General features: G+C 45.5%; 1 protein-coding gene across 1 annotated transcript in view; it reads right to left on the bottom strand.

The window, feature by feature from the left end:
* The window catches only part of TNNI3K (TNNI3 interacting kinase), a 118026-nt gene that overhangs the window by 13475 nt on the left and 86038 nt on the right, over window positions 1–18513 (bottom strand). The window contains exons 22-23 of the mRNA XM_075287237.1: window positions 14036–14095; window positions 7857–8026 (exon numbers count right to left, since the gene is read on the bottom strand). Coding sequence (XP_075143338.1) covers window positions 7857–8026; window positions 14036–14095 — 230 coding nt within the window. The remainder of the gene's footprint in view (window positions 1–7856; window positions 8027–14035; window positions 14096–18513) is intronic.

Genomic DNA, 18513 nt, shown 5'->3' with positions numbered 1-18513 from the left:
TCCTTCATGGTCTTCTTCAGTTATCTTCTGGCCTCCTGAGTGATGTCCCATGGGGCCTTTGAAGCCTGTGATTGGGCCTTGGTAGTTAAATGGGGCAAACTAACATCACTGATTTACACAATCAAAGGCCTTAGTGGTTTTCCAAGGCCTGTAACATCACCCAAGAGGCGGAAATGATTGGAAACAACCATGGCGGACCCCGAGGAAGTATTGGACATGGCCAGAGAGCACTGGAGAGGTGCATGAAGGAGAGCACCTATGTTTAATATGTTTCCACACCTTCCCTCGACCTCCACTTATTCTAATCTTGGGTCTGAAGCAGGGGTGAACCTAGCTTTTATGCCGCTTGAGGCGGACGACAGAAAGCCGCCCCCCCACCCCCAAGGAGGAGGGGGTGGAGCGGAGGGGGCGGGGCCGAGCGGACGGGGCGGCGTTAGCAGGCAGAGAGCAGGCAGGGAGAGGACCTGCTCTCTGCCTGAGCGTGAGGGGAGGCCGCTGGAGCAGCGCTGTGTCCACAGGGCCTCCCCAATCCACCGCTCGCTTCCCATGCCAGGCTGCTGAGACGGTGACGCTAAGCCAGTCCAGGACAGCTTGTCCTGGACTGGCTTAGGTCAGCAAAAATGCCGCCCCCTTCCCCCCCGGGGGCCCGTCATAGCGCTGCCTGAAGTGGTTGCTTCAGGTCGCCTCATGGGAGGTGTGGCGCTGGTCTGAAGGGACTATAGTAATAATAGAACTTATGTTTCGAAAGAGGCCAATGAATATTCCCAAAATTTAATTAATTTGCAGAAAATTTGGGACCTTTATGGGGTTATCCAGTTTAGAAAATAAAAAACATTTTCATGCAGGATTTTAGGGAAATTGGTATTGATAGAGGAGACAAGTTCATTGGTCAGGATCTTCATCTCTTGGTCAGGGTGAAGAACGGTTACAAAGAGTGTCTGACGATTTGGAGGACTGTCCTGCATTACACTCAATTCATTGTTTTGAATGGACAGGGTGTAATTCTTGATTTCTCCTGTGGTGGTGCTGTAGGATAATTCAAAGCTTACATCCAGGATTCCCCCAGATGACAGCTGATCGCTGGAGATCGCAGCAGGAGGACACTTTGTGATCCGCTTTTGGTCAAGGTCCAAAAATTAGGGATTGAGTGGAGAGTAGAACTCCTTTAAATGAAATACCGTAAAAATGGAGGAATGGGACTTGTCACATGTTATCATCCCTGTCCAGTAAACATCAAATCTGTAGGCATGGGAGATGTGAGGATTTGGAAGGTGAGTATACGGCAGAATATACCGGGTTCTCCAAGACGCTGAAGTGCTCCTTTAATGCTTTCTTAGAAATATTAGACAAATTGTTACATTTTATAAAATTTTAGCTTAATTACAATCAAAGCAAAAAGTGAAATTTCCCAAAAAACTTAATAATACATTATCCGAAATAATAGGAGACAAATTTATAGAAATTGTTTATGTGTAATGGGAAGAAACGCGATCATTCTGCCTAATTTTCTGCCTAATTTTCTGTGTAATGAAAATTTCATATCCTTACAAATAGATGTCATATATCCATTGTAAGGAAGAGGATGAGATTTCACAAAGGAAAGAGAAGGGCGGGGAATAGAACCAGTCTGTGAAAGGAGAGAATAGTTGCTGCGAAAATTATAAAATGAAGGAACTTTGTAAAAAAAAAAATTCTTAAATATTGTCCTCGTTTTGTGTATACAGCTCCTATGCAGATATATGTGTATCTATGATTACAGAATACTAACGGTTAGATTGATCCCGTAGTTATACCAGACATTTTGGGCTAGGGTTGAGCCGATCTTGAAATTTCAGGATCGTTTTTAAAATCCGATTTTCGATCATTTTCCAACTGATCCATGAAATTTGCTCGATCGCCGATCAGGATATGATCTTTCCCAATCCCGATCGCTCAACCCTATTCATGATATATACATCAATAGGGATGATCCGATCTTGAGATAACCTCCGACCTCGATCCCGCCGGAAAAGATCGGGATCAGAATTTTGATCATGATCGTGAAATTTACTCAATTGCTCATCGGAATCCGATCTTTTCCCATCCCGATCGCTCATCCCTAATGATGGGTAATGGTAGACTTGTACCCTAGACTCTGGCATTTGAAGGGGTTATCCAACTTCTCGAAATTTTTTGCAAAAACTTACAGTGGTTACAAATAACCAGTTGACTAACCTATATTTGCCAAGCCCTGAAACCAAGATATTCCTATGAGTAACTTAACTCTGCTAGCATCCACTTGCCTATGGAATCAGTATTGTCCACGATGGTCTTACTAAACCAAACCCACAGTACTTAAAGGAGTTCTCCAGTTGGAGATGTGTATTGTATGGCCATCTTAAAGGGATTCTATCATTAGAATCCCTTTTTCTACAAAGACCATGTCGGAATAGCCTTTAGAAAGGGTATTCTTCTCCTACCTTTCTTTTTCTGATCCGCACCGCCGTTCCTGAGAGTTTTATTTTCCATTCCTTATGCAAATGAGTCTTCAAAAGGCACAGGGGGCGTCCCGTGGTCTCATCGAAGACGCTAGAGCGACGCCTCTCTTCTTCTGCCAACACTTCTCTTCCATGTCAACTGCGCATGTCACAGGAAAATGGCCGAATGGACATGCGCAGTTGGCTCTGCCGGCTGATGACGTGGCGGGTGATGATGCTAAGGTGACCAATATTGTATGCACATGGCCATATAGGACTAACCTATATTTACAAGGTCTCGATACTCGTTGTTGCCCGGAATGTTATCTAGTAGCCAACGTTCCCTTGAAGCCAAGCTAATTTCAGTGGCGTTCCCCTTTAAGCATGTGCTGATAATTCAGTGACGCTCTTCTCCATCCTGTCTACACTTGACATTTGTTTCCAAACCACTAGCGGTGAGCACGGGCCCTGAATAGTCGGCACAATGCTTCACATCCACTCCTATTAAATATTTTTCTTTCACGGTCAAAATAGCGCGTATTTCAATAAATTACAGACGGTATTTAGAATATGAAAAGTCTAAAAGACGTTGATGAAAGGCACTCTAACATTCCTCGGGGCTATCTGCCGTTCTCTTCTTGACTGCTATTACTATGCTAATGTCTCTTTTCTCCGTCTTTCTAAGCCCAGGTACAGTATTGTGGAGTGTACGCGTCCTCTAATAATACAATTAGATCTATAGCGCCTCTTCTTCCGCGTTATTTTCTATAACCTGTCAATCCATTCCAATTATCTAGAAACTACCTCGCCGATTCTCCTGCCTTAAAAAAAAAAAAAAAGGGAGAAAAAAAAAAGTTCCCCGTAATTTATAAGCTTGATGCATTTTGCTTAAGTTTTCATTCAGGAAAAGTTTTGGCCGAAGTTTTTGAAGTTGTGTTTTTATTTTTAACCTTCTATAGGCCTATGGAACACGTCTTGGAAGGACTAGCCATCTGAGGGGGTGCATGGGGAAGGAGAGACACACCCGGCAGGGCTTATTCCTTACCCCAACACTGGGGACGACCCTGTATATTCTTCTTCAAAATTGGTGGGTCATCGTGTCCATTGAGAGTGGTTATAAAGAGTGTCTCTCGCTCTGGAGGACTGCCCTGTCCTGCATTACACAGACAACCCATTGATGGGAATGGATACCATGTAATACCTGATTTGTCCTGCGGTGTCACTACTCTGAAACCATTGCACTCAAAGTGGCCAACGCTTAGAATACAGTACAGTAGATTTTCTTCCACCAGTTTTCCCATGAGAAAGTTATAAAAATAATTGGCATAGGATGGCGTTTGGCCCCAAATCCTACACATTCCACATTTGTGCCCAAAAGTTTGTAAATACATGGGTAAATGTCCTCCATTACAGGGGCGGTGTTTCATTGCTTCCCAGGATGGAGGCCTCAAGTATAGGGTTCAATCCTATCCATAGGACAAGGGCTGAGGGTCACGTCAAGGCAGGTCTGATTGGTGGGACTTGTGTCTCAAAAACAAGGGTCTCCATCTTTTTGGATGAAAGCAGTGAAGGTCCCCATGGTCGGAGCTCTCAATATTTTCAGTGGGACTGTTAGATATAAGCTCAGTAACATACACTCACCGGCCACTTTATTAGGTACACCTGTCCAACTGCTCGTTAACACTTAATTTCTAATCAACCAATCACATGGCGGCAACTCAGTGCATTTAGGCATGTAGACATGGTCAAGACAATCTCCTGCAGTTCAAACCGAGCATCAGTATGGGGAAGAAAGGTGATTTGAGTGCCTTAGAACGTGGCATGGTTGTTGGTGCCAGAAGGGCTGGTCTGAGTATTTCAGAAACTGCTGATCTACTGGGATTTTCACGCACAACCATCTCTAGGGTTTACAGAGAATGGTCCGAAAAAGAAAAAACATCCAGTGAGCGGCAGTTCTGTGGGCGGAAATTTGTTGTTGATGCCAGAGGTCAGAGGAGAATGGCCAGACTGGTTCGAGCTGATAGAAAGGCAACAGTAACTCAAATAGCCACCCGTTACAACCAAGGTAGCCAGAAGAGCATCTCTGAACGCCGCACAGTACGTCCAACTTTAAGGCAGATGGGCTACAGCAGCAGAAGACCACACCGGGTGCCACTCCTTTCAGCTAAGAACAGGAAACTGAGGCTACAATTTGCACAAGCTCATCGAAATTGGACAATTGAAGATTGGAAAAACGTTGCCTGGTCTGATGAGTCTCGATTTCTGCTGCGACATTCGGATGGTAGGGTCAGAATTTGGCGTCAACAACATGAAAGCATGGATCCATCCTGCCTTGTATCAACGGTTCAGGCTGGTGGTGGTGGTGTCATGGTGTGGGGAATATTTTCTTGGCACTCTTTGGGCCCCTTGGTACCAATTGAGCATCGTTGCAACGCCAAAGCCTACCTGAGTATTGTTGCTGACCATGTCCATCCCTTTATGACCACAATGTACCCAACATCTGATGGCTACTTTCAGCAGGATAATGCAATGCCATGTCATAAAGCTGGAATCATCTCAGACTGGTTTCTTGAACATGACAATGAGTTCACTGTACTCCAATGGCCTCCACAGTCACCAGATCTCAATCCAATAGAGGAGCATCTTTGGGATGTGGTGGAACGGGAGATTCGCATCATGGATGTGCAGCCGACAAATCTGCGGCAACTGTGTGATGCCATCATGTCAATATGGACCAAAATCTCTGAGGAATGCTTCCAGCACCTTGTTGTATCTATGCCACGAAGAATTGAGGCAGTTCTGAAGGCAAAAGGGGGTCCAACCCGTTACTAGCATGGTGTACCTAATAAAGTGGCCGGTGAGTGTAAGTGGTCTCCTAGAGATGTAAGGAGCACAATGGACATGGGCGACCATATGGGACACACATGATCAGAGGGGGTCCGAACGCTGCATAGAGCGTGTGTAGGAAAGCCCCATATTTACGCTAAGGTTAAATGCAATCACAGTACCAGCAAAGTGAATCAATGCAAAAAAAAAAACTGGGTTATCAAAAGCGCATGTGTTTTCCCGACACCTGGGACCCCCGACGATCAGCTGTTTGAAGAAGCTACTGCCATAACAAGCACTGCAACCTCTTCCACATCGCGTTCATTGGTCCCATGATATAGCAGAAGTTTAGCCCCATTCAAGTTCATTGGGCTGAGCTGCAATACCCAGCACAGCCACAATGATACGTATGGCGCTGTGCTGGGTGTCCAACGACAAGGCCGCAGCACTCACCTGGCTTCTTCAACCATCTGGGTGACAGACCACTACTAGGGTCCAGCTATCAGGATCGGAAAAGATCGGATCCCGATTGGCGATCGAGCAAATTTCACGATCGCGATCAGCTGGAAAATGATCGGAAATCGGATTTTGAAATCTCAAGATCGGCTCAACCCTAAAAGTGACTTATCCCATAGAGAAGTATTGACTAGGGTTGAGCGATCGGGATCGGGAAAGATCGGATTCTGATCGGCGATCAAGCGAATTTCACGATCGGGATCGGCTGGAAAATGATCGGAGACCGGATTTTAAAATCGACCCTGAAGTCTCAAGATGTGCTGTATGGAGCACATGAGATCTCCTTACATAGAAGGGAGATGGGACATGCTACGATCCTTTCTTTTCAGGCCCTATATATCTAAACCGTATTAGTATACAGAGCCTTGGAAAGAATTCAGGAGAAATTTTTGGATTTGTAGGCATAAGCTACAAAAAAAGCGCAACCCCTCCCCAAACTCCAACCCCCCCTTTCCGAATAATAAGTATGCCGCGGCAGAAAACAAAGATAAAATGACATCCCGATAAAGCGTCTAGACATGGAGAAATACGGAGGCCGAGGAGCGAGGATCCTTGTTGTGCTGTCATACGATGGGCCGATAAATTAGTAGAGTAATAATTTCGGTGTCAGTCCGCTGCGTTCGCTTATAAAAGCGATTTATTTTTTTTTTAGATCAAAACAGGAGGCGTCCGGGGAATTTCATTTTTAATTATGTGGTGAGAATAAACAGAAGCAAGTGAAAGTACGACGTGAATAATTGATATTATATGAATACCAAAACACGGCAGGTAGGAATTATTAACAGGATTATTCATAGAAAATGGAGTGACCCGGGAGACTTTACCTCCGAATAACCCTGCGCTTTCTCTACACACACCGCAGCCTCTCATCTTACTACGGCTGTTTGATCTTTCCTGCGGTTGACGGTTGCGAAATGAACAGTAATTAAAAAAATAATGAGATAATGTAATAAATACGGCGTACATATATACATGGACTACGCATCAAGCCGCTAGTTAACAGACTGGAAATCTGTCACTTTCTATGCTTTCGTGTATCTTGATTACCCTTCCGGCAATGATAATGCTCCCTTTGATATTGTATTGTTGATTTTTTTGTACTTGCAGTACCATGCCTGACCACCGGGAGTGCTGTTATTTGGAAAAATTTGCATAAACGATGCAAAGCTCAGAACTCTTTCATTCAGAATAACATTCATAAGCGCCATCTAGTGGTAGAAATGTGCAAAGCTCTAATTTACACTATATGGGCTGCAAAACAAAAATGCAATGGCCATAGTCATGCATGCTATAGCCAAGGTGTTAGTTAACATTTTGCAAATCTGTCACTCTGTATTGTCTACGTACCTCTAATACCCTTCCAGCAATGAGGTTTCCTTTCATTTTGTACATGCAGTACCAAGCCTGACCATGCGGAGTGCTGTTATGGGGTAAAATTTTATTCACAATAATATTCATAAGCGCCACCTAGTGGTAGATATATGTAGAGCCCTATTTTAGATTTTCTGGTCTGAAAAACACCAATGCAGTCGGAATATGCATGTTGCATGCATACATAAGTTGTTTCCATTTTAGAAATCTGTATTACTTCTAAATGTTGTGATCGCCCTTCCAGCAGTGACAATAATTCCTTGGAAACTATTGATATTTTGTACTTGCAGTACCACTCCTGTCCAGACGGAGTGCTGTTAGGGGGATGGATAGAAGTTAATGATAGAAAGCTCCTCCTAGTGGTAAAACTAGGTAATGCCATAGTTTATGTTTTGTGGCCTGCAAAACATAAATTCGATGGGAATACAACAATTTTTTTTTTTTTTTTTTAAGGGTGAAAGAAATTTTGCAGGGTTAAATAGTCCCTATGATAAATTTCGGTTGGTTGACCCATTGATTGTGGTAGTTAAAAGGACCCCAAGATGTCCAGCAGAAGGAAACCCATCTGAAGGGAACTTTGGGGACCATCACTTACCTCTTGGTTTGTTTTTTTTTGAAAAATACTAAAAGTGTTGATGATTTGATGGCCCCAAGAAACCCCAGACCGACTCTCTGTAGCTCACTCACCTCTGAGGCCAACCTGCATAAGCCCTCGAGTTTAAGGCATACTCCAACTCAAAGCGTGTACGGAGAGCTGCAACATGGCTGCGACCAGGGCCACCACGGGCAACCAGGCAATCCGATGAGGCAGATGGCGAAAGAGAACCGCTGCTGTTACTGGATCCTGGAGACATCAACTGCAATCAGAAGACAAGTAAATGGATTATTCCAGAACCCTTGTCCCGATGACAAATGTTTGATATAGTTCTATGTATTTTTATAAAATCCAGGCCTGTTCCATCGATAGAACTGCCTCTATAATGGGGTGAGCCTCTCTGTAATGCAGGCGTAGCATATGCGGCACAAATCTTTGTGATGCCTAAGAGGTCAGGGGTATAGCTTTGTGGGGTGCAGCGGCAACTTGACCAGATCCTTACTCTGCTCCGCTCAGTTTTCTTAAAAGTGGCAAGCAAGTTGGGCAATGACAAAGCATCCCATTTTTGGCACTGACAAGGTAACTTTAGTTTGGCATCTAAAAGTCACAAAATTGAGTTTAGCTACTTTGTGCAAAAAGTTTGTCGTGTTGTTGTTTGTAGCTTTCTGCCACTCAATCCTTGGGCTCGGTCACCAAGGGCCAGCAATTTTTTTTTTTTAATTTACTAGTTGGCAACCGAATTTCCTGTAAGTATAGCAGATTTTCAGTAGTCATCGGCAAATTTTGCTTTTGAGCAGATCCCACTCAAAAGTTGATATTTTCAAGTGGGTCCCGATCCAGAATGGACTTTAATACACTCAAATATCCAAATAATTTATCCAAGTAAAATACTTCTTTCCCCTCTTTATTGGGCTGTTTTCCTCCAACCCTCTACTAAACTGACTTCCACTCTGAAATCTCTGCTGAATCCCTCTTCTAATGGACTGTAGCTCACTAGTATCAGATTATACATATCTATAGAAGTCTATAGAACGCGGAGAAGGATAGGTAGGGAAGAGGTAAGAGAGACAGAAGTACAGACTGGTTTGGGCGGATAGAAGTTTCTATCACGGCCCAAGTTCTTTACTCAGATCAGTACAGGTCAATACTTCTCTGTATATGTTCTGCATGATCTCAACAGAGTTTCTGGGTGGGAGAGACCTATTGTAGGGGGCAGATTCTCCGGTGCTATCAGTGTGCGGTGAGTGGCGGTTACTTTCCATCCACCAGCTCAGGGAGAACTGCCGATTATAGATAGAGCCTGCCTAGGGGAAAACTGATACATAATGTACAGTGTATAATGGCCAGAAATAATGTTACATACACACACGGTTTGTTTTAATATACAGCACACGGTAAACGGGGGCCCTATCTTAAACTTTACAATGGCCCCCAATATGACACCTACTTTCTTCTTTCTAATTTCCACCCCCCACCTGCGCACATTTGAAGGACAAGCCAGTAAAAATTCAGAAGAATTCCAACACTTATCCGGTAACAAAAGAAGTATAAAATAGAAATAGAAAACACCCCAATCCCTTTAAGGGAATTTATGTGTGCGCGGCGCCCGGACGAGTGTTCCCGGCCTCAGGTAGTACAGCTGATGCTCCGTCTCAGATAAAATAATGATCGCAGCGGCGATAGAGAATCGTTATCTAACGATCCGCCGCCTAAATAAATAAACAGATGATTTGGCCAAGAAAAGAAGGGAACTTAAAAATCTACCCGTGAAAAATGAGGAAGAAAATGAGAGAGATTTTTCAGCTTCCCCCTAATTTGACCGTGAGCCAGTTCGGTGTCCCTTAATTTAACGTGGCTGCTCTCGCCGTCGCCGCTCTTCATGGGAGAGAGGGCCATTCATTTTTATGGCTGAGCTCCATTCACCTGTTCACGCTAGGGACATTGCACAATGAATGTTATAAATTACAGCCGGCTGCAATAATGTATCTTGATGCTTCTGTCTATCACTGGAATCTTCCTGCCAGCTTCTTTTATTGTCTCCTCCGTAGTTTGTGCACCTTGTGCCACGGCAGCGACAGGAGATGAATAATGTATTTTATATGACATTTAGAGAGGAGTCTTATAAATGTGTCATTTTAATAGCCCTATATATATATCTATATGTCAGACAGCTAAGGTTCCTCCCAGCAAAAACAGTATACGGGCCCCTCGTTTTCCGGAACCTCAACATAGAGCGCCCCCTATGGGGTCTCCCCTTGGACAACGCTCCAGCAGTTACGAAATTGTTAGCTCAATCCATTACAAGACATCTAAGTGCCCGTAGTATGTATTCACATGTAGCAGATTGGATGCAAAAATCCACAAAAATATAAATGGAACAGATTTTTGGTCTCGGAAATTTCTATTTATTTTTGTAGATTGTGAGCCCCATATAGGGATATATATATAGGGATCACAATGTCTTTGTAGAATGAGAGGAATCCACCCAAACACGGGGAGAACATACAAACTCCTTGCTGTTCCTGGTGGGATTCGAACCCAGGACTCCAGCGCTGCAAGGCCACCATGTCACCCCTGGTTTTGGAAATTTCTGATGCTTATAAATATAACCTTCAGTAGTAACTATATCCTCTTATCTACGGTGAGTCCCCAGATTTGACACTTAGGCTGGCTCAAACCTGAGCTCTTACTCGCAAAATTGCCAACACTCCCCAATTGACCTGGATTGACCTAAATTTTCAGCAACAATCCTGGAAAATGTGCCATTTCCGGGTCCAAAAATGGTGGGGAGAAGGCAAACCCAGCCCATAAATGGGCATTGCCAATGAGTAGGGGACAGGCCCTGGGTGGGACTCAAATGCCCCAATTTGTACCAACATGGTGTACTATTAGACAATTTGGATAAACCAGGCCCTTCTGATTTTTTTTTCCACATCGGTGTTGATTATCTCTGCTCTGTATCCGTACTTTAATTGGTGGCATTTCCTTGCTGGCCTAGATTTTAAGAATTATCAATGCCAGAAACTGATGGGCCCGATAACCCCAGCCGTGCCCCTCACCGTACCAGTTTCAGGAAAGTAATGAGGCCTGAAAAGGGGTGTGGTTTACAAAATACAATCTTAAAGTGGGTGGTCCCACATGGTTTAGGGCAGACTTGTCCAGTAGGATCCAAAAAATGTGGTGCCTTCCTGGACAAGCAGGCAAATCTCCTGGGCCCATCACTTGGGCACTTTGGCGGTCATGTCTGAAAAGGAGCGTGGCCAGCAAATTTTTTCTGCCCACAAGAACGGGGTGTTGCCATGCCCATAGGGGACAGGATGATGTCCAAGAGGGGAAGGGCCAAACTCCCTTAAAAGATAATTTGCACAATGTATTATATGATGTCTGAGCGGCACTGGGGCAAGACCTAGGTGGTCTTGGGTGCACCATGAAAACATTCTCAGACCTCCAGCATATACGCCATATCCATGGGCCTTGGTTGTCTTCTGCTGGACCATTACTGTGTTAGAGCCTGTGCCCACTGGAGGATCCTTTGGTATTGCCTAGTGCCGAGCAAAGCAATGGAAAACCAATGTCATCCACAATCGATAGACTTCAATGGTGGCTATAACTCTTCAGCAATGAAAGGGTGGGGCGGTCTCAGGAGGATCTATACCCTAAACTAGGCCAAACAAGGATACAGATACCAGTCAATGTGGCAGCCAGTGAGATGAAGTTACCAGTTTTACACAACTTTGTAAACAATATCGTAAACCAGGGCAGGGGGCGATGTCATGAGTCCAGCCGCGCCGCCATGTATAATCAATGCGCCTGCTATCATGGGGATGGCGGCTGTTTAATAGTCATAACAATGGTTCATATACCCTGCGCTGCCGCCGCGCCCTGGGACTTGATGTATGTGGCTTGTACGGAGACCTCAGACTATATTCATCACCGGCGCAGACACTAACAAAATACACAATTTGTTGTAAACAGCGAATATCCACCTGAGATTATTTATCTGCCCTGACACTCTGCTAGCTACTGGATTTTCTTAAGCCGCCTCTGCTGTCAATTTCGCAATGCTTCATCCAAACTATCTTCGATAATGCCGGTAATACAAGGAAGAGGATGTGAGAATAAAGAATACTACCTGGAATGAAATATCTGAGATTAGTTTTCTCCTACTGGTAATGCAGGAATCTCGTATAGATAGGGCTATGTGTGCTGGGCCCCCGGTGGATAGAACCGGGCCCTCAATATAACCGCCAATGACTTTGCCAGAGACTATAAGATAGAGATGGGCGAACTCCCCAAGATTTGTTTTGTTTCAGGTGGCTCGGGTCCCCGATTGGTTTTGGGTGGCTCAGGTTCTTGATTGGTTTTAGGTGGCCGGGTCCCTGATTGGTTTGAGGTGGCTCAGGTCCCTGATTGGTTTTGGGTGGTTCGGGTCCCTGATTGGTTTGAGGTGGCTCAGGTCCCTGATTGGTTTTGGGTGGTTCGGGTCCCTGATTGGTTTCAGGTGGCTCAGGTCCCTGATTGGTTTTGGATGGCTCGGGTCCATGATTGGTTTTGGGTGGCTTGGGTCTCTGATTGGTTTTGGGTGGCTCGGGTCCCTGATTGGTTTTGGGTGGCTCGGGTCCCTGATTGGTTTTGGGTGGCTCGGGTCCCTAATTGGTTTTGGGTGGCTCGGGTCCCTGATTGGTTTTGGGTGGCTCGGGTCCTTGGTTGGTTTTGGGTGGCTCGGGTCTCTGATTGGTTTCGGGTGGCTCAGGTCCCTGATTGGTTTTGGGTGGCTCAGGTCCTTGGTTGGTTTTGGGTGGTTCGGGTCCCTGATTGGTTTTGGGTGGCTCGGGTTCTTGATTGGTTTTGGGTGGCCAGGTCCCTGATTGGTTTTGGGTGGCTCGGGTTCTTGATTGGTTTTGGGTGGCCAGGTCCCTGATTGGTTTTGGGTGGCTCGGGTCCCTGATTGGTTTTGAGTGGTTCGGGTCCTTGACTGGTTTTGGATGTCTCGGTTCCCTGATTGGTTTTTGGTGGCTCGGGTCCTTGATTGGTTTTGGGTGGCTCATGTCCCTGATTGGTTTTGGGTGGCTCGTGTCCCTGATTGGTTTTGGGTGGCTCGGGTCCTTGATTGGTTTTGGGTGACTCGGGTCCCTGATTGGTTTTGGTTGGCTCAGGTCCTTGATTGGTTTTGGATGTCTCGGTTCCCTGATTGGTTTTGGGTGGCTCGGGTCCTTGATTGGTTTTGAGTGGCTCGGGTCCCTGATTGGTTTTGGGTGGCCAGGTCCCTGATTGGTTTTGAGTGGCTCGGGCCTCTGTTTGGTTTTGGGTGGCTTGAATCCTTGATTGGTTTCAGGTGGTTCAGGTCCCTGATTGGTTTTGGGAGGCTCGGGTCCCTGATTGGTTTCGGTTGGCTCGGGTCCCTGATTGGTTTCGGTTGGCTCGGGTCCCTGATTGGTTTTGGGTGGCTCGGGTTCCTGAGTCAATAGAACCAGAAGTGACATTATTAGAGTTCTGCACTCTCTCTGAGCCTTCGGCTAGGGAAGCCCAAAAGAGGTGAAGGAAGGGGAGTATAAATGTTTGTTATTTTTACACGTCTCCTGGGCCTCCACCTATCATACTTAGATCTGAACAGACCCCAGAATATAATCATTTACCATAATACATGTTGCAGCCGCCATTTTAGTTTGTTCAATTTGGCGCTGATTTTCATGTGGATTTGGTCTCAAAATCAATGACAAGCTCTGCCCGGATTGGCACAAAATGAGTATCCTTCTCGATCTTGCTGTAGATTCCATCACAGGCCCCAGAAAGTACGCCACACCCTAAACAGACCAACCTACCTGTGCCTTATCAGCGAGCTAAAGCTGCGGCGAAAAGTCGGAGGGGCAGAAAGTAGAGAGGAATTTAAGGCGGACCAGGCATTGATTACTGGGAATCCTTTCTATATATAGTAACCTTAAAGTGAACCTCTAAATCCACAACTCTGTGATGATTTCTTAAACTATCTTTACTGCAGTTGGAGCTCCTTGCATGGACATAGAGCTAATAGATCAGATCCCGACTTTCTGAAGCCACCAGTAGGGGGAGCCGAGGAGTTTACTGCTTATGGTTTATACTCTGAGCTCAATAATAACATAGTACGCAGTATGCTCCTGAGCTCCCCCTAGTGGCTATAAATAGGCAAAATTATATGTCCACCCCTATAGAGATATAGAAGGACTGGAACTGCGCCTAAAAACATCAAGACATAAAAAGCGTAAAATCACTGGAGTGTTTTCGGGACAATTACCTCAATGTTGCAGAGACATTCTTCTAACTTGGACACAACTTCTGAGAACTCCGGCCTTCCCTATAAAGACACAGATGACAAGAAGTAATGAATGTAATAATGATGTTGCATTGTCATCTATTATTATGTCACAGCAGGTCAGGAACGGTCTTGAAAGGGATTATTACAGGTCAAGTTACTGAACATGTCATGAAGATGTAACCTGCGAAATTTTGTTAGAAGTGGAGTCGCCCTTTAAACGGTCTCTGGTTTGTAGCTACAGTAATTCTATGACACAGAACCATCTTGTCCTTCTACTTCTGGTGCAGGGATTAGACTACATGATGTAGTGTTCTCTTGTCTCCAACGCCGCGCCATTACTAATGAGTCCTCGTAGATTCATTTCTAGAGGAGAGAGACGTGACCGCGTCCTCCGAGGCCTAATCAATCATTAGCGCTAATAGCCCCGGTGACAAAGGTATTTCTGTCCTAATGTGTGTTCCAGGTGTCATCGTCCTCCTGCTCAGCACATCCTTTTATTTAGTGGAAAGCTGTCCTTCTTCCTGTGCGGTTTGTTCAGAAGAGGCGACTGTCTGTCAAGGACTCCCGTATATAATAGGTAAGAGTCCTGTCAGCGACCCGCATGGATATTGCAGATAGAACAGTAGATGTGTGAGCTCTGGGCCCTTCACGTACAGAATCCACCGGTAATGAATCTCGCTGCGGAAATCATCAAATGTCACATTTCAGGAGAGAAACGCAAAGGCTAGAATAAATACATTTTCCCCCCAAGGCCATACAAGAGCCCGAACCGGATATCTTTTTGCTATGCTATGGTTTTATAGCGCTACCTGCTATATCAATGCTGAGATCTGTCATAAGGTGCTACAAGGAAATTATCAAACAGTTACCTTAATCTGCCATGTAAAATCAAGAACGTGTGATATCCCAAGGTAACGTACGGCGGGATCTCAAGGAAAGAAGCCGAAAACTATAAGAATTGGTTGTAGTGGTGCATGTTTTGGTTTGTTGCTTTGGTCATTTTTGGCTTCTTTCCCGGAGGTTCCCGGCTCGTGTAGGTGGATTTTATATTCCTATCTATGATCAACTGATAATTCATAAAATTTGATATTATGGTCAAGGAATTTTGCTGCATATACCTAAAGCATACTGACCAATTTTTGGTGGGTGCCGCCAATTATATAAAAAAAAAAATCATAAAATTAACAGTTCAGAAAGAAACTTTGTTATATATCTTATTAAGGAGATCTGTTTCCTTCTCAATTTATATGGTTAAAGGGATCCTATCATTAAACAGCAATTTTTTGTTCCTAACACGTCGGAATAGCCTTAAGAAGGGCTATTCTTCTCCTACCTTTAGATGTCTTCTCCACGCCGCCGTTTGGTTGAAATCCCAGTTTTTATCGGTATGCAAATGAGTTCTCTCGCAGCACCTGGGGGCGGTCCCAGTGCTAAAACAGCACTGGAGGTGTCCCCAATGCTGTGAAAGAACTCTCCAGCGCCACCTCCATCTTCTTCAGGAACGGCCTCTTCACGCATCTTCTTCCAGCGCTGGGTCAAACTTTTAGGCCTCGGGCAGAGCCAACTGCGCATGCCCACAGGCCACAAGAAAATGACCGCTTACTTACTGTGTAAACAGCTATTTTTCTTGTGGCCGTGGGCATGCGCAGTCGGCTCTGCCCGAGGCCTAGAAGTTTGACCCCCAGCGCTGGAAGAAGACACATGAAGAAGATGGAGGCGGCGCTGAAGAATTCTCTCGCAGCATTGGGGACACCCCCAGTGCTGCGAAATCACTCATTTGCATACTGACAAAAACCGAGATTTCAACCGAACGGCGGCGCGGTAAAGACATCTAAAGGTAGGAGAGGAATAGCCTTTCTTAAGGCTATTCCTGCGTGTTAGTCATAAAAAAATTCTGTTTAATGATAGGATCCCTTTAATTTATTTTTTAGATAGAAGTCTATGGAGAGGGGAGGAGGAGGAGGTTCCTGGAAAAGATTCTCTCTGCCACACTATGAGTTAGGGAGCTCTTCTGACGCTGCTCTCAAGTCTTTACTATTGCACAGAATGAGGCAATATATCAATTCACCATCTGGCAGAAGCCTCCTCCTCCTCCGCCTTTCTCTCTCCATAGACTTCTGTGTGTGAGGAGAGAACAGTCTGGATAATAAGCTGGGTTCTGGTGAAACGGTTTGCCCCACTATGAGCCAGAGTCAGGACTCGGCCCACTTTCTGAGTTTTTAGAAGGAATGATACCCATAAATTCTCAGGGATACATAACCTGCATATTCATGAATACAGTCGGGCCCCTGACCTACCGGGCCCCACTCAGCTGTTTGGAGAAGTGAAAGTTTCATGTATTTACACCTACTGGTCTGCATGTTGGCCGCACGCAGCACGTTCCGCCCAGAGACAGACTTTTTAACAATTACATATGGACATTTAGTGTTTTCGGGGAGCGCGGCTTCCACTTAATGACTTATTTCTATGTCCTTAAAAAACAATCTGCAGCGTCATTAGTACAGTTGGTGCCGCCGCTTCTACGACTGGTGTCTGGGCGCATTATTGCCGAAGCTGGGTTTTTAATGCCAGTCTATTTTTTGCCGTTTCCTAAATGAACATACTGAGAAGATGCGATTTCTATCTGATTACAAGTCATTTCCTTCAGCACGAGCTGAAAACCATTAAACTGCTTTCATTTGTCCAAAATAAAATACATATGCCAAGAATGAAGGTTGTTTCTAGTGCGAAAAACATGTTAGGAGGAAAAATTAGCATTTGTGTCTCAAAGGGGATTGATATAATTAGAAAAACATGATTTTTCTTCCAAAAACAGCGCCGCTCTTGCCTGGTGGCTGTGTCTGGTATTGCAGCTTAGCTCTATTCCTCTGAACACCAGGCAAAGCTCTTGTCCACTGTTTTTGGTAGAAAGAAGCTATGTTTGTTAGAATCTCATACAAGATTATTAATTAATTATTATTAAGCACACCCAATTTTTTTCGATAGATTTTAGCCCTCACCATACCAACATGTTGTCGTATCATGCCCCAATAAAATACAGTATCCAAATAACACGTCCTTTAAGGGGTTGTTCTACAAAGGACATTTGTCACTTATCCACAAGACTGTTAATAAATATATGATTCCTACGGAACCCACCAATTACTAAAACAAGGGTCCAGAGCTCTCCATTACTCCTCACTACATTACTGCATTGGTCATTGTCAGTTTATTCAATCTTGATCAGGGCAGGCAAAACAGAGTCAGAGTCCAGGACCAGGTCAGGTCATGCAGCACAGACTTAGTGTTGGAGTCCAGGCACAGGTCAGGTCATGCAGCAGAGACAGTGTTAGAGTCCAGGCACAGGTCAGGTCATGCAGCACAGGCACAGGTCAGGTCATGCAGCACAAACTCAGTGTTGGAGTCCAGGCACAGGTCAGGTCATGCAGCACAGGCTCAGAGTTGGAGCCCAGACACAGGTCAGATCATGCAGCACAGACTCAGTGTTGGAGTCCAGGCACAGGTCAGGTCATGCAGCACAGGCTCAGAGTTGGAGCCCAGGCACAGGTCAGGTCATGCAGCACAAACTCAGTGTTGGAGTCCAGGCACAGGTCAGGTCATGCAGCACAGGCTCAGAGTTGGTCAGATCATGCAGCGCAGACTCAGTGTTGGAGTCCAGGCACAGGTCAGGTCATGCAGCACAAACTCAGTGTTGGAGTCCAGGCACAGGTCAGGTCATGCAGCACAGGCTCAGAGTTGGAGCCCAGGCACAGGTCAGATCATGCAGCACAGGCTCAGAGATGGAACCCAGGCACAGGTCAGACCATGCAGAACAGGCTCAGAGTTGGAGCCCAGGCACAGGTCAGGTCATGCAGCATAGGCTCAGAGTTGGAGCCCAAGCACAGGTCAGGTCATGCAGCACAGGCTCAGAGTTGGAGCCCAGGCACAGGTCAGGTCATACAGCACAGTCTCAGAGATGGAGCCCAGGCACAGGTCAGGTCATACAGCACAGTCTCAGAGATGGAGCCCAGGCACAGGTCAGGTCATACTTCACAGTCTCAGAGATGGAGCCCAGGCACAGGTCAGGTCATGCAGCACAGGCTCAGAGTTGGAGCCCAGGCACAGGTCAGGTCATACAGCACAGTCTCAGAGATGGAGCCCAGGCACAGGTCAGGTCATGCAGCACAGGCTCAGAGTTGGAGCCCAGGCACAGGTCAGATCATCCAGCACAGGCTCAGAGTTTGAGTCCAGGCACAGGTCAGGTCATGCGTCACAGGCTCAGAGTTGGAGTCCAGGCACAGGTCAGGGCAGGGGGCATAAGCTGATCTCCATATCCATGATCTGGTAACAGGTAGACAGACAGAATAATCCAGATTTCAATGGACACAAGGTACTTTCATGTTCGGATACCCTCTCATAGGGGAAGTTGCCTTAAATATTCTAGGGTCTACCATGAAAGGCTGATAGCAGGAGACTGC

The sequence above is a fragment of the Leptodactylus fuscus genome, chromosome 9, assembly GCF_031893055.1.
Source record: "Leptodactylus fuscus isolate aLepFus1 chromosome 9, aLepFus1.hap2, whole genome shotgun sequence".
In the NCBI taxonomy this organism is placed as follows: Eukaryota; Metazoa; Chordata; class Amphibia; order Anura; family Leptodactylidae; genus Leptodactylus; species Leptodactylus fuscus.
Note: the sequence above shows the minus strand (reverse complement) of the source record. Positions and strands in the feature narration are given on the sequence as shown.